This window comes from Zingiber officinale, chromosome 10B (genome assembly GCF_018446385.1).
Source record: "Zingiber officinale cultivar Zhangliang chromosome 10B, Zo_v1.1, whole genome shotgun sequence".
NCBI lineage: Eukaryota > Viridiplantae > Streptophyta > Magnoliopsida > Zingiberales > Zingiberaceae > Zingiber > Zingiber officinale.
This window is the reverse complement of record NC_056005.1, coordinates 35,640,476-35,661,339: the sequence shown is the minus strand read 5'-3', so window position 1 is coordinate 35,661,339 and position 20,864 is coordinate 35,640,476. Positions and strand designations below refer to the sequence as shown.

The following is a 20,864-nucleotide window of genomic DNA, read 5'->3' as shown; positions in this document are numbered from 1 at the left end:
CCGGGGCAAAAGTCAAAATGCCTCCTTTTTTACTGAATCTTCAAAGGACCTATGTTGAATTTTTTTTAATCCCATCTATAAAATGGCACAAATAATCTTTTATATAGACTACTCGCTTTTAACATGCTTCTGACACATGCATCTCATCTGAATCGTAGCTGAGGAGTTACGAAAAAATTATAATAAGTTAAAAATCATAACTATTATAACTATAACCTACCACTGTTATAATTATAGCAACTATAATTTTATAATCGTTAAAACATTAAAAAAAAAAAGATAAATTATTTATTAGGGTTGAATCAAAATTTCACATTAGAAAAATTTAGTAAAGTTCATAAATTTAAAAAAATATAAAATATTTTCATTGACATAAGGTTTTTTTTAGGAGAGTCCAAAAATAAAATTATAAGAGCCTAAACCCAAAGTGGATAATATCATGTCATTGTGGAGATATGTGAGCATCCCTTTGATCCCAACAAATAATATCAGAGTCATGGTCCAGACTAGATGCAATATGGGGTGACCTTGAACGAAGTTGAGAATAGGTCTAGAGTTGGTCATGAGTGACCGGATACTTACAGGGGGCGAGTAGGTTAGAGTGATCAGATGCTCATGAGGAGACCTGAAACAGGTCAGGGTGACCGAATACTTACGAGGAGACGAGTAGGTCAGGGTGATTGGATGCTCGCAAGAAGGTCCAGAGTAGGTCAAGATGACCGGATGCAGATACTTGTAGGAGACCCAGAGTAGGTCAAAGTGACCAAATATTCGTGAGGAGACTTGGACCATGAGAGTAATGGATCATGAGAGTAATTGTGGTCCTTTGTTTAAGCAGAGGATTGTTGAGGTTCAATCAAAGTCCTACATGTAACGACCCGATCCTCTTGGCCCATTTGGCGGCCCATTTGGCGACCTCTCATGTCGTCGACCGTCGGCCCTTATGTCGTCGGCCCATTTGGCGACCTCTCATGTCGTCGACCGACGATCCTTGGCCGTGCCGTTACTCACTAGGACTTTCCACCCCTGGCCAGTGGATTTTTGCCTCCCCCAGGATTCGAACTCTAAACCTCCAGGCTTAAGTATTAGAGTTTATGAATCCTGGTAACCAAGTGAGATGCGCCTTTTTATTGTAACGACCCGACCCTCTTGGCCCATTTGGCGGCCCATTTGGCGACCTCTCATGTCGTCGACCGTCGGCCCTTATGTCGTCGTCTCGACCGACGATCCTTGGCCGTGCAGTTACTCACTAGGACTTTCCACCGCTGGCCTCCCAGATTCGAACTCTAAACCTCCGGGCTTAAGTATTAGAGTTTATGATCTCCAAATGAGATGATCTCACTTGGTTACCAGGATTCATAAACTCTAGTATTTATCCTATTCAATCGGGAGGCAAAATCCAACGAGGGGTGGAAAGCCCTAGTGAGTAACAGCACGGCGGTCGACGACATGAGAGGTCGCCAAATGGGCCGACGATAGGCGCCACAAGGGCCGCCCAAGAGGCCAAAAGGGTCGGGTCGTTACAAAAAAAAGTTTTGTAACGACCCCGACCCATTTGGCGGCCCGTTTGGCGACCTCTCGGGTCTTCTGCCTAGCTTACTCACTAGGACTTTCCACACCTAGACCTCCGGGCTTAAGTATTAGAGTTTATGAATCACGGTAACAATGAGATCATCTCATTCAACTCTGGGAAGGCTAAAATCGCCGTGGAAAGTCCTAGTGACATATGCGAGTTCATAAACTCTAGTATTAGCCCGGAGATCTAGAGTTCGAACTCAGGCAAAATCCACCGCCAGGTGGAAAGCTAGTGAGTAACGAGACAAAGGGTCGTCGGCGACGACATACGCCAAATGGGCCGACCCGCCGCCGCCCGAGGCCAAAGGGTCGGTCGTTACAATAAAAGGCGCTTTTTATTGTAAGAGTTTATGAATCCTAGTAGCCAAGTGAGCTCATCTCACTTGGTTACTAGGATTCATAAACTCTAGTACTTAAGCCTGGAGGTCTAGAGTTCGAATCTTGGGGAAGGCAAAAATCTGCTGGCCAGGGGTGGAAAGATCTAGTGAGTAACGACATCCACCAAATGGGCCGCCAGTTGGGCCGCCACAAGGGCCGCCCAAGAGGTCAAAGGGCCGGGTCGTTACACTACATTAGAAAGATTTGGTAAAGATTATGGGTTTAAAAGAATGTAAGAAATCTTCATTGATATGAGGTCTTTTAGAGAGAGCTCAAGAGCAAAACCATGAGAACTTAGATCCAAAGTGGATAATATCATATTATTATGGAGATATATAGATATTTTTTGGGGCACAATATTATTCAAAACTATTGAAAAAGATTTAAATGATATTTTTTTAATATCAAATCATAACGTTACGATTTCCACCGCATAACCTTTTAATAAAAAAAATCAAAATGGGATGTTATCATGATTTTAAAAACTTAAGGGATGCTCTGTTAACTGTTTTCAATCTTCTATATACTTTTCCTCGGTGTAAATGATGACCCTTAGAGTAGCTCATCATACAAGTTGCCCAAAAAGGAAAATTATTCCTAGGGGTGTAATCGAGTCGAATCGAGCCGAACTCTTAGATGTTTAAATTTGACTCATTTATAATCGAGCCGAGCTTGAACTTTATTTAACAAATATATTCATGGCTCACGAGCTTATTCGAGCTTTTATCGAGCCTAAACGAGCTTAATAAATATAAATTATAAATTATAAATTATAAATTTAAATATTCATTAAAAATTAAATTATATATTTTAAAAAATTATAATATATTTTTTTAAAATTTATAATTTTATTCTAATAAATAAATTTAATATATTTGTTTATGTTTTTCATAAGTAGAATGTAAAATCTATAAATTAAATATCAAAACTATTATTATTTTTATTTAAAAGTTGATTTATAAGCTTAACGAACATGTTCACAAGCTAACGAGCCGAATATTGTGAAGTTTGAACTTGGTTTATTTATCTTAACGAGCCTCATTAAACGAGTTTAAACGAGTTTTTATCGAATCGAGCTTCGAATAGCTCACGAATGGCTTGGCTCATTTACACCCCTAATTATCCCAACGAGGATGATTATGAAATGAATTTAATATTAGATATAATTATTCCTATTATATAGATTTATTTGTAAGTCGCACATGTGAATACGATTTGAATCTTTTAAAATGATTTGACTTTATATTTAATGGATTTTGGATTATTTTAATGTGAATTAAATGTGTAGAACCTTTTAGTCCAATCTGTTATTATCTATAAGCTGATAACGAATTAACTACCTATATAAGAGGAGGCCCCTAAGGGTTTAGGGATGATCTTGACCTAATTTCTTATTCCCCATTGATAATAAATTTTTTAAAACTGTCATTACTCTTCAATTAGATTCTTTATCATTATATTTATATATTTATTTTCTCATACAATATTTTTGATGAAAACGAAGATACAAACTTACATGTTATTATATTTTTTATATACAAATTCTTATACAATTTATAAAATCCATACTACTTAGATTTCATGAGAACTAACATACAATTCTCTTCTGGCACAATCTCTTTTTGGAAAAAAATGAAATAAATAAGCAACTACAGAGGGTATGTTTGGCAAATGCCTAGTACTAGGGACTAATTTAGCACGTGTTCTCACCGCCGACTGTACGGGGATTGGGAAGATGACACCAAGCTAAAGAAGGCCACCGCCGACTGTACGGGGAAGATGACACCAAGCTACAAGAGGGCCGACATTAATTGTGAGGATATCGACATCAGAGTGGGGAAACAAGATACAGGAGGGGAAAGCAAAGAGGGAGGCTCCAAAGTCAAATTCAACATATGGTAGGGGCGATGATGTTGGAGAAGCGTGTCAATGAAGAGAGTAGAGTAGTGTTTTGTCGCAGAGTTGAGGTGGCAGTAACATGGATAGCGTGGCAGTAGACCAGGAGGTGGCGAAGATTTGAGATGATTGCGGAGATCAGAGAAGCTGATTAGGAGCCGTTCAATCTCTGAATAGTTCATATCTGGATTTGTTCACTCTGTTCAATGCTTCAAATCTGGGTTGATTCTGCATACAATATCTTTAGATTATGATGTCGCAATTCACTGTTTGTGCCATGCAAACAGAGGTTAAAATAATGTTTCTTCCATGCAGAAAATGCCATCACAGGGAGAATGGTTGCTGCCTGAGGCCCTGAGCCCACACAATAATAGATTCTCCGGGGAAATAATTAATAATGGGATAGGGAGGAAACAGTTTGATAACCGAGTAAAACAAATAAAAATAATGTCCAAAAGAGTTGGAGAAAGCACTGTGTAAGTTGGTGGAAGCGGAATGGAGGCACCGGACAACTGCAGCTAGGATTTTTATAAGATCAAACGAGGATGGCTACAGAAATCAATCATGTGGTTTGCAAACCCCTGGATAAACCCTTCTAACGAGTGATTATTATTACCGTCACCTCGGATGAAAATAGTTGATACCTTTCAAACAAAGTAGTCAAAGGGCACATGACTAGCTGTGAGGCCGCTGGGGCCAAATGCAGATAGGAAAGGGATGGGGAAATGACCATATAGTGATGGAAGAAGAAAATACCAAGGAGTTAATGGAGGCCACATGCTTCCCACTTTTAAGTCCCAGTGCCATTGTCATCTCAACCTCAACCTCAACCTCAACCTCAACCTCAACCAAACACTAATCAGTCCAGCAGCAGGGTAGCAATACTGAAAAATTAAAGAATGTATTTATTATCTCTATGAAAAGGGCAATGACAGAGATGTGTGGGAAAAAAATAGATGGGCTGGTGGGAGAGAAATACGAGTTTCTGACCTGAAAATGGAAGTGGCTCTTTCCCACTACCCATGAGTGCAATTCAAGCATGGGGTGGATCTATGACTTTTCTGGGTGTGGTCCTCACTGGAATGTGATTGTCTCCAGCTGTGGCAGAAGTTGACACCATGTCTGCTCGAAGGACTTAATCCCATACTTGAATGAATCTAACTTCCAAGTCTGAATAGGGAAAAGATCAGACATTCTACAGTAGGAAGAAACAAAAAAAAAACAGATGCGAACATGGTGGTTACCTGGATTCCGGAATTATAGGAGATCAAGAATTGGAGTGTGCCATACTCGAACACCAGGAATAGAATAACAATATGTTGACCTGCATAGTTTGTTGAATCTTAATTAAGGGTTAAGTTGCTCCACGGACGTAACCAAGTTGTTGATACTCAGATGGCAGCATTGCTTCATTGATTAAGAGTTAGGCAAGTATATCCTGAGTAAGTAAAACTATGGAGACAGCCTGCACTAGCCAACAAGTCCTAGGAGACGTGTATGACAAGAAATAAAATAATGAGATAGCCTACATTGACTTAAACGAGTCTTAAGAAAGTAGAGTTTTGGCATGTGTATCAAGGTTCTGAGCACATACCATTTGATACAGTCATTATACATACACAAATCAAGTAGACAACAGTCAATTACATTCTCCAAAGTGCAACAAAAATAGTGACCAGAGAGGCATCCAAAAGATGGGGGACAGGGGATTGCCTCTTCAGTATTTGAAGGCCCCCACTGTTGTGATCCTGGTGCCGATGTTTCTTGCATCCTGCCGACTGAAATAGCCATCACAGTTGTTGCTTTGATGCCTAGTCATGGGAGCTGAATTCACCAGATCTACACGAGCTGGATTCACCAGATCTACGCCTTGTTTGCCCATCTGTTGCACTTCTTCAGGTGAAAGGATCTTTATGCATGACACATTGTTAACAAACTCCCTGGGAGAACAACAATTCAAAAGAATATGAACATAACAAAGGGTGCTGGAAATAGAATTATCTTATACAATGTTGGCTTAACTTACTGCCAAGGATCATCGCCAACAAGAAGAATATCATTCTCCTTGTCAAAATATACAAGCTGCCAGCCTGATCTCAAAGGGTCCTCCAATTGACCACCTAAGCCAAACAGATGCCCAAGCTCACTTCGCAACTCATGGTAGCTGCTAAACCTGGTAATATCCAACGACCTCCCAAATGACCCTGATTTTGAAACCTGTGATCATTCACATGATAGCGAAGACTGGTTAAACCCAAGTAGCACATTTATGCAAAAAGCCATAATTAGCAGTTCCAACTTTTCACTCTAAAATATATTCCAAGAGAAATACAAGATAAAATTCAAAATGAAGAAGATAGATCCACCTTAACAAATGTTCCACTCTGAGTATTTGTTTGATCCATGTTATCAGTAGTCCTCAAAAATCCAGATTGATCTAGGACATTTGAAGTGCCCATTGCTTGATTGAAAGCGAAATCATTTCCAGAGGAACTCAATAAATTGCATGCAGAGTAAGACATGCTCATTGAATCAGTCTCATTCTCACCATTGCTGAGGCTTGAAATGCCATTAGGTTCCAATAGCGATGAGTTGACACTGACACCAAGCAACTGCGGGTTTTGGTTGTCCATGTTACCAACTTCATTCATTGAGCACTCTCTCCCTGGAAATGGTGGTAATGTTACACACTGTAAGGATGCAGTAGGTTGCATCGCACCTAATTGTTCTGTCTGTGAGAGCACACTTTGAGCTCCTAAAGGGAGTATAGATTCAACTGCAACTCTCTTTGATGACCATGGACTGGAATTAACTACTTGAGCATACCTTGGCAAACTAAGCTGCGATGTTTCTTCTCTTGTAAATTGGTGTAGAATATTATGCAAGGGAGAAGCAGCAGGTGCAGAAACAGAGTTACAATTAGAAACAGGGAAATCTTTCAGCTTGGAAGATGGGGAAACCATGGGCAGTGTGGTTGATGGTGATTGAGAACTAGAGCTATGCTTAGGAAGATTTTCTGCTAAATTAGGAAGGTGGTGATAGCCAGACAAAACCTTTGATTGCTGAATTTGTTGACTCTGTGGTGCCTGCAATTGCAGATTCTGATTATGCTGTTGCTGTGGAACTTGTTGCTGCTCTTGTTGCTCAGCAAACGAATTGCCCTGTTGAAAAGGATGCTGAAGAAGCTGAGATTGAGTCTGAGTTTGCAGTTGATTTCCTTGAATGCTTTGAAGATATGATTGCTGAGTTTGAGGTTGCAGATGCTGTAGGATCTGACTTGGTTGTAATAGGGAATTGGGTCTGCTAGTTGTATTCTGAGGTTGCTGGAATTGAATCATGGCTGGAGATACCTGCTTTGTATGATCCATGGTCTGCATGTCTTGAAGGGCACCAGTAGCCAAGGCCTGGTAGATCTCAGGTTGTAGACCAAGAAATGAAGTATCAAATCTAGGTTGAATCCAAGGTGAAACACCAATACCCTGGAAATTCAGCGACTGAAATGTAGGGCTTCCAACATCTCCTCTAAGCCACATCAGAGGTGAATTTATATTGATATCATCATCTCTTCCTCCTATACAAATTGTTATGTACATAAATAATAGTAATATGACTAGTGATGTACTTTAAACACACACATTAGGGGTTTGCTAGCAGTTAGTGATCTTGGTGATGAGTTTTCTAGTAACTCAAGTTGCGTGGATAAAGCATACCAGGGAAGAAGGGTAGTCCAGTGGGCCATGGACGCTTAAACCGAAGAGGAAATGAAGATGGATACATAGGAAACGTTGTTAGAGGTTCAATCTCCCAAAGTGATACTCTAGGCTGCTTTTCTCCAGCTGTGGATTCATCCCAACCAACCTACAGCAGTAAAAAACAAACTTACGAAAATTATGACCATTTGAAAATGTTTGAATTGCCACTACGCTTTTGCAAGGGTGACAAAGTAGTTGCATGTACTCTCAAAAGTAGCATTTATGAGTTCAAACTCAAATCACAAAGCAAATTATTCGCAAAGGCCCACCTTAACAGACCGCCAATGTGAGTTTGGCCATCGGACTGGGTCAAGATCATTGATACCTGTAATTGTGCCCATGTATCTGAAGATCCATATAAGATCATTATATGAATCATGTGCAAAGCCAAAAGATGCAAAAAAAAGTTAAGAACGGGTACATAAACATAAGAGAATCAAAGACTAAAAAAATGTACTAAATAAATAGGCAAGACAGAAGTATTGAGGAACAAAGAGGTACTGACCGTCGAACACTGGACTCTTCAGTTTCAAACAGCATCCGGAAACGCATGCCCACAGAAACACGGGTGTGATAGGCTGCTTTAACATACTTAGCTAATGGAATAACAAATTCTGAAGGGCTTGCCCTGAAAGTGCATATTATTTGTCATTTTAAATAAATAAAAATAAAAAATATGGTTTTCAGAATGAACATGATTTACCTTGGGTTATAGAATATGGTGAATCGGCTATTTGTAGCAGCAGCATGAGCAGCTGCAGCAAGAAGGCCAATGTGCATGCTATCGCTAGATAGTACAGATGAAGGCATAATTGTCTGAGGTCGATTAGCACGCCGAATACCCAAAAGCAACTGATTGTTATCATTCCTAAGTGAGAACAAACTCATTATTTGGAGCAGGTGATAGATACACACAAAACTTTTAGCAAGAGAAAGTTGACCATACCAGATAAAAAGAACAGAATCTCCAGCAACAAGTCTTTTTGCACTCACAAATACACTCCATCCTGTGGTAAGAAGATGTCTCTTTGGCTGACCTGCATATGAATATTGTTAAATTTGGACGGGATATCACAAAACTTAGCAGCTGATGGGAAAAATTTAGCATAACCATCAAACACAAACAATGAAACAACAAGAACAAAAAAACTGAAAGATAGCTAAGATAAATTATGGTCTCCAACTATAAGGAGACAACACACCATTCATTGTTGCTCAGATAATGAAAAACAAAACAAATTTTGCAGGCATTGACTCATGTCAGTCGGGGTAAAAATCAGAATAATTATGAATACTATCAGCAATCTCAATCTGGCCAGTCATGTTTTAGAAAGGATGGCAAGACGTTCACAAACTCTTCAAGGATTTGTGAGTTGACTGAACACAGACTCACCGCGAAAAATGTGACGAAATTTCCATTCATTTCCATGAAGATCCCTAGCAACCAATTCTTGAGCAGGAGGTTGCAGTGAAAAATCCTTCAAATTTTACATGCAAATTGGAGAGTGTCAGAACAGTTCAGAAAACTCTGAACCAATCAGCATGGCACTTGAAATACCTACCAGCGGAGGAAATACTTTCTCTGCTGCTCGACGAGGTACAGAAAATCCACCATGTGTACTGGTGTCACTTGCAGTCAATGTCTTGCAGAAATAATTGGTCGGTTGTTTGTTGGGGGCACCCAATTCTGTGGGGAGATATGGATCTTTTTGCTCTTGCTGCATATTAGAATAAAAGAGGAGACTACAAATCAGAAAATATTATGCTCACACAAATGAAGGAGAAACCATGATGATAAAGTTCATTACCGAGCTCAATGGTTGCAGTGTCATCTGAGCATAAACTTCATCAGTTTCCACATCTGCCTATAGAAAATGAGAATACACAGCTCTTATAGTTAAAAAAGCAATGCATTATATAAATACCAAATACGAAACATATACTACAAAACTTACATGCATAGTAACATTATGCAACTGACAGATCAACTGAGGAGGTAAGTTAGGATAGTTGGGGATATGAGAATCAATTTCCTTGTTGGTTGATGCAGCTACCTGAGGACAAAGCTGAAATGATTAAACTACGTGCATAGAATGTGACATGTTTGAAAAAAATTGTTGCAGAACTTTGATCGTTTGTGTTAAAAGCATTAATCTGATCTGCAACCCACCAACCTGTTCACTGTGGCCTTGTGGGAAGTATACCACTCGACTTCCCACAGCTGGTAATGATACTAGAGGTCCAGCACATGCATGCCATAACTCTGAATTCAGACATCTTGATCCTTCTACAAATGAAAATTCAAAAACAGTAAGAATCAGAAATGAAACATATTGGTAGACTATAAGAGAATAATGATATTCAAAATATGGAGATGCTTTTTCAAAAAGTTGATGGACATGATTTCTTATATACTGACAATGCAAATATAGGAGTTGATTAGATAATAAGCACTAGATGATTTCTCTTCTACACCATATAGTCACAGCACAGAGCAATTTTATTTCTAAGATACTGCTGTTGTGCCTATACGTATAAAGTGAACTGGACTGCAGATGTCTAAACTATAACTTGAGGAAGGTATTCTGAATTTTAAGCACTTTGTCATCAAAAAGTAGGCACAAAGTAAACCAAAAACAATTTGATATAGAAAAAAAAATATTTCTTTTTCAGTTTCAACTTTTAACCAGCATGTTATGTTAAACCATTACGCTTCTGTCATCAGAAGTTGCAAGATAAATGAACATTAATTTTCTTCCAGAATTGGAGCATAATTCAGCAAAAAGGGTAACAAAAGCATAGGAGACAGAAACATTTTAGGAAAAGGACAATCAAAAGAACAAGAAAATAAACAAGTAAAACCAAGAATAAAATGCCAGATAGGTTATAACTTTTCATGAGTTAACAATTGAGAAAGGCATTTACAACTCTCACAACCATTAATTCATTTATCTTTCAGAACTTGAAAGAAAGGAAATTTGACAAGAAAGGAGTTCATTTTTCAAGGTATAAGTCACAGGTTAAAGAAACCAGTTCAAGAAAAAAAATACAAACAATGAAAAGCAACATAAACTAGTCCATGTCTTGGTTTTAGATCCACAAGATATAATATATTAGTGATGGCGATGCAACAAACTCCATTTTCACATAAAGAAACTGGTAAAGAGCTACCTTCTAGTGGTTGATCAACAAGATTTGAAGATGATAACCTCATCTCTTGTAGTTGAGAAGCAACTCAATGCAACAAGAACTACAAAACTGCTATCAAAGTTGATCTTTTTGCATCACAAAACTGAAATTTGTGAGACAATCACTTTCGGCAACAAAACTATTTTCCAAATTGCCACAGAATGGTTGCAACGGACCTGGTTCTACTAGAAGAAATCCACTATCCTTTTCTCTCTTAGAACAAATTATGTACTCTTTAATTTGCAGAACCAAAGTAAGAAGGAAGGTCGAATTGACTCTCATGCTCCATTTAGGTGCAGGCCTTGAGATTTAAGCCAATATCGTTACCAGTAGCTGATTCCTCAACAGGAAAGCTGCACTGCTAATTTCTTATGCCGCAAAGCTTCAATATACTGGCTCGGCTCAAACCTTTATCAGGAAATTCTATAGTCAAAACCAAGGAATCCGATCTTAAAGAAGAGTCAAACACGCATACTCAAGCGGCTCAAGTTCCTGTAGTTTATCCATTTCATACCAAACCATATGCTCTACCTTCACCTCAACCACCACAAATTTCCTTCACCTGATTAACAGCTCAAGGCTGACAATTTTCAAAAGGGGAAGTAAAAACAAACAGAGAACCAAATAAACAATATCAGTTACCTCAACCAAAGCAACCAAGCTGAAATCCAATAACAATATACATTTTTTTCCCCTACGAAACCTCCAAAACCTCACTTGATCCAAGCTTCAAAGAAGAAGCAGCTCCACAAACTCCCCCACACAAAAGCTGAAATCATCCAGAAGCCACTATACCCAACGCATTTAAGAAGGCAAAGCCAACAGTGACTAAATAAACACTGAATCTCCCAAAGGGACTCCTTTTCGCACACCCGCAGAGCCGCAACACCAAAAAGGAGCCGCCTTTCGACTAAACTCGTGCACCGCTGACCATATCTCGGCCACAGCCAGCTCGGCCACCACGAACTCGAGCAAAGAGCTCGGGAAACCCTAGCCTAAGGTCTTCTACCGCAAGAGCTCAGCCTGGAGCTGCAGCAAGTCAAGATCTCCACGGCGAAGCATTATGACATGGCTTCGTGCAGAGCCGTCTCGATGGTAAGCAAGGGTGGGTATTGCTTCGACTGAAGGCTCGGAAATGAGCTTGATGAGGTGCTGCTTGTCGGTCTCGGAGAGTGAGAAAGGGAGAAGGATACACTCGTCTCTCTCTTGCTTGCTTGATGACTCGCTATCTCTCCTTGTCGCTATAAAAGAGTATTACGACGGCAATCAACTGGTAGAAACCATCACTATTTATCTTCGCCTTTTTTTCTCTTGCTTGCTTTCTCAAATTTCTGTGGTCACTAATTTGCGGATTTGGATTTGATTGGCAGTAGTGAGTGGAATGAAGTCATCCTCCTTTGGGCAAGATAAACATGCTCAATAAATTTGTTGGGAGGAAACCCGGAAAACAAGGAGGGTCGGAGAAGAAAAAACACCATCGCTCTTTATCTCATTGTGATCGTGATAACAAAATTTTCAGTTTGCTCCTCCTGCGAATTTGCTTTCTTAGAACACCCATATCATTTCAAAATTATTAAAATAGTCTCCCAATCATTCATTCACAGTGATTTTCAGTCCAACGAAACAATAATGTGGCAAAGACTAAAACTTACCATTCCCCTCCCTCTTGGTGGTCACATGTAATGCACGTGTGTTTATCATATCATTGTCTTGTTTGCTTACATAGAGAATGTTAATGCGTGAGAGTAAAATAACGACGTTAAAGTGACATTTACTTTAGAATTTTAAACTAGATAGCTTAGAAGATCCGGATATTGTTGACTCCAGACCCAATAATCCATTAGAAGTTGGGAGCATAAAGGGTTTGTTCCACTTCTTTTTCGACTTCTTTCATTTTTATCTTTTTTTTTTTTTCAACTTAGTGTTGATTTGATCGTCGAAGGATCGCCATTTTTACACTTGTTGATGCATGTTGATATGTAGACTTTAGAGTAGCTCAGGTAACCGAAGGTAAGGATTTGATCAGTATAGAACCGGACAAAAGAAATCCGCACCCATATCAAATAGAACATTCATGAGGTAGTAACTCTGAATAATAGTAATTTAGTAAACATTTAGACAAATAGTTAAGAAAACAATCTAGGTTATCCTATAGACGTCACTTTTACAATTTCTATCAAAACACTTATCATATTTGATATCATAGACGGTACTAACATCCCTCTCAGGACACAATATAACAGTAAAATACTTCGATGACAAGTAAAATTATCACAGTTTGAATCCCGTCTAAACATCTAAAACTAAATGCACGATGTGAGTGCTTTTCAAATTTAACTTGTGATTGAAAAAAATAATTTTTTATGAGATCGATGATCGATCATCTCTAAAATTAATCGATTCAAAAAATTAAAATCACTAAAAAATAAAAAAATAAGACATAGACGGAACGAAAAAAGTTAGTTGATAATCTGTAGTGAGATGACAACTCTAAGAACAATAATTATTTGGATAGATCTTCACGAGTATTTTTTGATTTATCTGATAATCGATAAAAAACTTCTATTGAACCGAATCAATTATCTCTAAGATTAATCGGTTTAAAAAATTAGATATTTAGATGAAAAAAATCGATAGAATTTTATATATAAACAAATGTGACAAATGAATAAAATGAAAATAAATATATTAAAGAGAAAAATATTTTTTTATGAATAAATACATAGAAGGAGAGCGGAGGAGACTTAATTAGTAATGATAAAATATAATATAAATGAATATATAATAGAGGATTAAATCTAATGATATAAAAGATTCGTATAGTCTATCTCAATAAGTTGGATAATAAATTTATTATTACATTTAAATTAGGTCAACTTTCAAATATAAATTTCTTGCAATTTAATCTTAGATGTTAGAACATGTACGAGTTAGAGGAAGATGAATAACTGTGATTACTTCTCGCAGTCATTTTATGCTCATCGTTGAATGCGCAATAGAAACTTTACTTCAAACTCGACTCCACATGCACAACACTTTGGTTTACTTAGTATTCACCTTCTTGAGGTGACTAATCCAAGGGACCTCACCAGTTATCACATCCACTATGAAAACTCTCCTTATCAGAAACTTTCCAGATGCGGAGAAACCTCTTACAAGCTTGTTCTTACAAAAATACAATAAGATAGAAGCGGAGAAACCTCTTACAAGCTTGTTCTTACAAAAATACAATAAGAAACAAGAAAGTAAATACAAATATAATGAACACCTTGCTTGCTTGATCTCTTATTGTTTGAAAATGTCGCTTGTTGTCTCAGAAATACAGTAGCACTTCACTTCAAAATCTCCAAAAATTGGCGTAATAAAATCTTCACGAAACATCCTTTTCTAGGGTTGCTTTCGGGTTAGAAAATGTCTCACAATTGATTGGTCTTACCCCCCAATTAATTGCCACATAAGATCCAACCGTTCAAACTTGTAGAATAACTCTTTTTCACCTGACCAATCAATTGATGAATTATAGTAATCAATTGATAGCTTCCAATCAATTCTTAAGCATTTAGTTCTCACGAGAAAACACTCTCAATCAATTAGTCTAATCGATTGACTAGAATCAATTAAGCCAATCGATTTAGCACCCTTCTATTTCTTCACAAAAACCCTTGCTAATAGATTGATCAATCAATTCTAAACCCTACTATGCTCTCGAGAAAACACAATCAATTGATTACTCTAATCGATTTCTTTAGGTTAATCGATTACTATAATTAATTGTCCAACCCTAAACCCAAAATCTGAGTTTAGGGATTACCAATCGATTGGCGCCTCACTAATCAATTGATAACCTTGAATTCAACCTTTCCAAGTTGAATTGGTATCTTTCCTAGTATCTAGTTAACCTCAACCTATCAAGACTTCCTTTCCACAAATCTAGTCATTCGTGACCTGTTGGGATTTCCCATTACCTAGCATCCAATCAACCTTGACTTGCTAGGATTTCTTCACCAAGTGTCCGGTCAACTTTTGACTTACTTGGATTTTTCTCTTGTCAGTCTTCCTATTGGACTTCCCTTGTCTGATCTCTAGTTAGAACTTTCCAATTAGGAATTTCTTTTGCCTAACCTCTTGTTAGGACTTCTCAAGTCAAGTATCCGATCATTCCTAGACCTACTTGACTTCTCTCTCACATATTGTCAAATATCAAAACTCAAACTTAGACCAACTAAACTTGGTCAACCTTGACCCGAGGTTGACTGCACCAACAATCTCCCCTTTTTGATATTTGACAGTATTTTTAAGTTAGGTTTACTCATTAGCCCAACTTCCTTCTTCTAATACTAAAGCATGAATAAGAGTTTTCTGTTGGATTGAAAGCGCTAGAGAGGGGGGGGGGGGGGGGAATAGCGCTCGTGGCTTTCATTATCTTCGAATTCGTAAATCACACGAGTTTAAGCAGTGGAATAAAGAAAAGGGAACAACACAAACACACAAGGACATGAAGAGTTACTTGGTTCGGAGCCTGTGGCGACTCCTACTCCAAGGCCCACGGTCGTTGACCGCTTTCGGTGGGCAACAACTATAAGCTCAAAAGATTGTTACAAGATTATTACAATTAGAACTATAAAAGGAAACAATACCGACAGTAAGAATATCAAAATCTGGAGTTCCGAGTCGTCAGTATGTTGTCGCAGCACTTCGGGATGAACTCGTTAGCAGTTGAACGCAGAAGGATCGCTTGTATTTCGTTGTCCCAAGCTGCTGCTCGAAGTCCCCTTTTAAACAGTGTTGGAGGCACCTCCAAGCCTATTCGAGGCACCTCCAGGCCGCCGAGTCGCACGCGTGGATCAGCTCTGATCTGGTCGCGCCTTATCCCACTGAAAGCTGCTCTAAGGTGCCCCCAAGCTGCTCTAAGGTGCCTCCAACGCCTGGTCCAAGGCGCCTCCAGTGACCTCCGAGGCGCCTCCAGCTTCTCTGGACAGCTGGCTTCGGCTAGCACCCAAGGCGCCTCCAAGCCCCATGGAGGCGCCTCAGACACTGTTCATCCGAGGTCTAAGTTGCTCCTTTGTTCCTGCAAAATGTTTAGTCCCAAACACAAAACCTGCAAAACAAAGTTAGCACAAAAACAATATGATAGACATACTTGACAGTCGTCGGACTGTCCGGGTCTGACTTCTGATTTCCAACCAGAAATCCTAGGTCGACCCGACGTCTACTATTCCCTTTACGGGGAACGCGTCTTCACCTACTCCACTCAGGAGATTTACCTATTGCCAGTGCGATCCTCCAGATCGACTGGACTTTTGCTCAGCGTTCGAAGCTTCCGGACTTTCTACTGGACTTCCGCTTCCCGGCTGGTCCAGTATTTCACCTAGTTTGTGACACTAGGACTTTCCACCTAGGGTTACCCCCCTAGGACTTTTGCCTGAAGCTCTCAACCCGCCAAGACTTTCCGCATAGGGTTACCACCCCCTATGACCTAGGGTTACCACCCCCTAGGGTTTTCTACCTGCCTAACCGCAGCTAGGACTTTCCTGAAACACTCAATTAAGTACGTTAGATCACAAAACAACTTAACTTTGAATTTCTTTGCCATTATCAAAACAATGGTCGATCATCGGATGTTTCCCGCACCAACAATCTCACTCTTTTTTATTATGGCAACTGAAATTCAAAGCTAAGTAAAATCGATGCATAAAGTTTAAGTAAGCAAGCTTAATAAATTTTAAATGTCAGCATGGTTAAGCTAAAACTTAACTTTGTCAGCCTCCCCCTTAATAAAGTCTTTCTTTATGAAATTAACCTTTTTTTTTTTTTAATTTTCCTACTCTCCCCCTTTGCCATTCATCAAAAAATAATCACGTATGAAAAAAAATCTTAACTTTTTTATGAAGATTTTTAGGAAAAAAAGGTAAGAGAAAAAAATCTTAACTTTCCTGTAAATCAAATTCTCTAGGTAAAAAATCTTAACTTTCCTGTAAAAAATCTCTAAGTAAAACTTTATCAATTAATTTTGCTAAAGAAAGATTTTTCTTTTATAGCATAGAAAAAGCAGTTTTAGTTTTAAACGTCTTAGTTAAAATTTTGAAACCTTAGGCTTTTAAGGAGGAAAAGATATTTTGGTAAGACTTAGCTTTTTATGATTAATATCTTTAGCTAAGTGAAATCAAGGTCTAAAGAGTAATTTTTTCTTTTCAACTGAGTTTAAAAGGCTGATAAAAAGTTGACTTGAAATGTAGCTTATAGCTAGTTTTGAAACCTAGTTGAATTCTTTGAAAGACATGTTTTTGAAGGTTGAAAAACTTAGATAAATTTGAAAAGCTTTGTTAATAGTTATTTCAAAAAGAATTTTGAAAGCTTCGTCTAAAAAAACTTTTGAAAATTAAAGTTTTGAATCCTTAGCTAAATTTGAAAGGATTTTTCTTTTAGACAAATAATCAATTTAAAGCTTTTGAGGGCAAGGGAGGAGCTTAAATCCTTAATGTCCAAGCATGAGTTGAATTAGATTGATTGTAAATTGGCTAATTTCTCTTTAAGTAATGTATCAGAGCCCTAATGTTCATGCCTGAGTAAAAAAAATTTAAAAGTCAATCAATTAGGTTTCTTGCCACATGTCTAACCATCTAGCTACTAGTTGATTACCTAGAGGGCAACAACTTTCACTTGGTTAGTCAAGTTAAGTCAATAGATCCAGTTAGCTTTGACTAGGGTTGGATAACTTAACTTGATTACTGTTAATTAGGTGTTTAATGCCTAGACTCATATTGATGCACAGATATAAGCATTCTTGAGTCCAAGCTGTACCCTATGCATCTCACGTCGTTCTATGTTTTTCAACCACAAGTAAGGTAAGTTTAGGTGTTTGTGAGATGCTCTGGCTGAATTCTAGGGGAGCATGATTTCTAAGGTAGAGCCTAAGCTAATTCCATGTTTTGAAAATCTAGTAAAATGGAATTTTGAAAATAATATTTTCCTAGAATTTAGAAATATAATTAAGCATATTTTGAAAAACAAGTAAGAGAATGTAGGAAACTGATTTGAAAATCAATACCTATTCTACCCAACACATTCCTATTTGCCTTCTAAGTGCACTGAACTCAAGTTTAGGTAAGGGTTTTGTGAAAATATCAACTAGGTTTGATTTGAACTCAACATAGCTAAGTATAATTTCACCCTTAGCTACATGATCCCTTACAAAATGGTATTTTACCTCTATGTGTTTGGTCCTAGAGTGGTGAATTGAATTTTTGGTTAAATTAATTGAACTCACAATATCAATTAAAATTTTTATATTTTTGTATTGTAGCTGATAGTCTTTTAGTGTATACATCATCCATAGAAGTTGTGAAGCACATTCTCCTAGAGCTATGTATTCAGCTTCAGCAGTGGATAGAACAACACAGTGTTGCTTCCTGCTTGACCAACTAACTAGGCACTGACCTAGAATTTGACAGCTACCACTTGTGCTTTTTCTATCTAATTTGCACTCGGCATAGTTTGAATCAGAATAGCCAAAAAGGTGAAGGGTGCAAGTTCTAGGGTACCAAAGTCCCACATTTAGGGTGCTCTTAATGTACCTAAGTATCCTTTTAACATATGTTAGGTGTGACTCTTTTGCACAGGATTGGTATCTTGCGCACATACCTACTGCAAATAAAATATCGGGTCAACTTGCAGTTAGGTAGAGTAGGCTACCTATTATACTTCTATAGTACTTTGGGTCTACTGGTTTTCCTTCTGGGTCAAAGTCAATGTTGCTATTTGTTGCCATTGGAGTGTTTATAATTTTTGAGTTTTCTATGCCGAATTTTTTAATTAGTTCTTTAGCATATTTGGTTTGATAATTATAGATTCCATCTTTTGTTTGTTTAATTTGTAAGCCTAGGAAAAAATTGAGTTCCCCCCACCAAACTCATCTCAAATTCATTTTCCATTAAATTAACAAATTCTTTTAAAAGTTTAGTGTTGGTTGAGCCAAAAATTATGTCGTCAACATAGATTTGGGCAATAAAGATGTCTTTTTCTATGGTTTTAACAAATAGGGTCTGATCTATTTGACCTTAGTTAAAGCCCTTGGATATTATGTAATTAGATAACCGTTCATATCATGCCCTAGATGCTTGTTTTAGTCCATTTAAAGCCTTTTTTAGTCTAAATACATGGTTTGGATGATCTAAGTCCTCAAAACCTGGGGGTTGACCTACATATACCTCTTCCTTAATACATCCATTCAAAAAGGCTGACTTAGCATCCATTTGGTATAATCTAAATCTTTTATGTGCTGCATAAGCCAGCAGCATCCTAATGGATTCGAGTCTAGCTACTGGTGCATAGGTTTCGTCATAATCTAAACCTTCAACCTAACTAAACCCTTTGGCTACTAGTCTGGCCTTGTTTCTAATTATTTCACCTTGATCATCCAATTTGTTCCTAAATACCCATTTGGTGTCGATTATGGACTTATCTACGGGTTTAGGTACAAGTTCCCAAACTTGGTTTCTATCAAATTGGGCTAACTCTTCCTACATAGCAATGATCCAATCTGGGTCAGGTAGGACTTCCTCCATAGTTTTAGGCTCAATTTTAGAAATGAGAGCAATCTGGCTCAAGTTTCTATAAGAAGACCTAGTTCTAACTCCTAGGTTTGGGTCACCCAAGATTTGGTCAGGTGGGTGAGTAGTACTTATTCTTGTTGGTCTTACATTTGTGTTGGGAGTTGGTTCCTCTAGTTTACTAATGTTAGGTTGAATTTCATCGTCTTCTGTAATTTTTGGATTGATGTCAACGTTTTCATTTATAATAGGTAGGTTATTGTCTTCATCGAAGATTACATTAGTTGTTTCTTCAACTTTTAAAGTATTTTAGTTATATACTCTAAAGGCCCTACTAGTTGAGGAGTATCCTAAAAAGATTCCTTGGTTTGATTTGGGTATAAATTTTCCTAAGTAATCTTTAGTGTTTAAAATATGAACTTTACATCCAAATACTTTTAAATAGTTTAAATTGGGAATTTTATTATAATATATTTCATAAGGGGTTTTATTGTGAAATTTGTTAATTAGAATTCGATTTTGAATGTAGTTTGTCGTATTTATTGCTTCCGCCTAAAATTGATGACTTAAGCTATGCTCGCTTAACATGGTTCTAGCGACTTCTTATAGGGTTCTATTTTTTCATTCCACTAGACCGTTCTGTTGAGGGGTTCTTGGGCATGAAAATTCATGTTTGTATCCATTAATCTTACAAAATTTGGTAAACCTTTGGTTTTCAAATTCACTTCCATGATCACTTCTTATTCTTTTAATTTTGGTGTCTTTTTCGTTTTCTATTAACTTGCAGAAATTATTAAAAATTTCAAAGGTTTTATTCTTTGTCTTTAGAAATTTTACCCAAGTGAACCTAGAGTAATCATCAATTATGACTAAGCAGTATTAGTTCTTACTTAGTGATTTGGCTCCATGTGAATCAAATAGATCTAGATGTAGGAGCTCAAGTAAGGAGTCAGTTCTATCTAGGTTGGTTGACTTGTGGGTTGATTTGGTTTGCTTACCTTGTTGGCAAGTTTGGCAAACTGTATTTTCTAGGTTTCTTAATTTGGGTATCCCTTTAACTAAGTCATTTTGACTCATTTTTTAAATGAGTTTGACATGAGTGTGACCCAGTCTTCTGTGCCATAGGGTGGTTTCCTCTTGTTGTGTTAGGAGGCACTTTATTGATGATTTGGGTAGATCTATTGTGTAGATGTTATTCTTCTTAAATCCCTTAAGTATGACTTCGGGGTTATCAATATTTTTAACTAAACACCTAGATTTATTAAAAATAACTAGGTAGCCACTATCACACAATTGACTTATACTGAGTAAATTAAAGTTAAAATTATCAATTAACAAGACATTTCGAATGATGAAATCGGAATTAAGTTCGATATTACCTTTTCCGATTACCTTAAGTTTACCTTCGTTGCCGAATGCAACTGATCCTAGGTTCTTGTATTTGAGCTTAGTGAACTTCAGTCTGTCTCCAGTCATATGTCTGGAGCATCCACTATTCAACATCCATTGATCCAATTCCTACACA

The 20,864-nt window shown here is 37.7% G+C and overlaps 1 protein-coding gene across 2 annotated transcripts; it reads right to left on the bottom strand.

Moving 5' to 3' along the window:
- Nucleotides 1-5,347: 5,347 nt before the first annotated feature.
- Nucleotides 5,348-12,151, bottom strand: LOC122030408 (auxin response factor 17-like). 2 transcript variants are annotated; one of them, XM_042589614.1, is made up of 14 exons: nt 10,773-12,151; nt 9,776-9,888; nt 9,557-9,655; nt 9,410-9,466; nt 9,164-9,319; nt 8,995-9,079; nt 8,548-8,638; nt 8,305-8,469; nt 8,107-8,229; nt 7,871-7,946; nt 7,560-7,707; nt 6,216-7,420; nt 5,876-6,066; nt 5,348-5,789 (listed from the first exon to the last, which is right to left on the bottom strand). In XM_042589614.1, the coding sequence occupies exons 1-14, from the start codon at nt 10,813-10,815 to the stop codon at nt 5,567-5,569; spliced, it is 2,775 nt and encodes a 924-aa protein (XP_042445548.1). In that variant the 5' UTR covers nt 10,816-12,151; the 3' UTR covers nt 5,348-5,566. The 2 variants fall into 2 exon arrangements, with proteins under 2 accessions (XP_042445548.1, XP_042445549.1); XM_042589615.1 differs by having other exon boundaries at nt 9,776-9,885.
- Nucleotides 12,152-20,864: the final 8,713 nt, after the last annotated feature.

What these genes read in the sequence shown, in the direction of transcription:
- LOC122030408 (XM_042589614.1), bottom strand. Translation starts at nt 10,815, where the DNA reads ATGAGGTTATCATCTTCAAATCTTGTTGATCAACCACTAGAAG. An exon ending in GATTCTGTTCTTTTTATCTG is followed by an intron (nt 8,470 to 8,547) that starts GTATGGTCAACT and finishes GTTCTCACTTAG; the next exon opens with GAATGATAACAATCAGTTGC. An exon ending in CACATTGGCGGTCTGTTAAG is followed by an intron (nt 7,708 to 7,870) that starts GTGGGCCTTTGC and finishes TTACTGCTGTAG; the next exon opens with GTTGGTTGGGATGAATCCAC.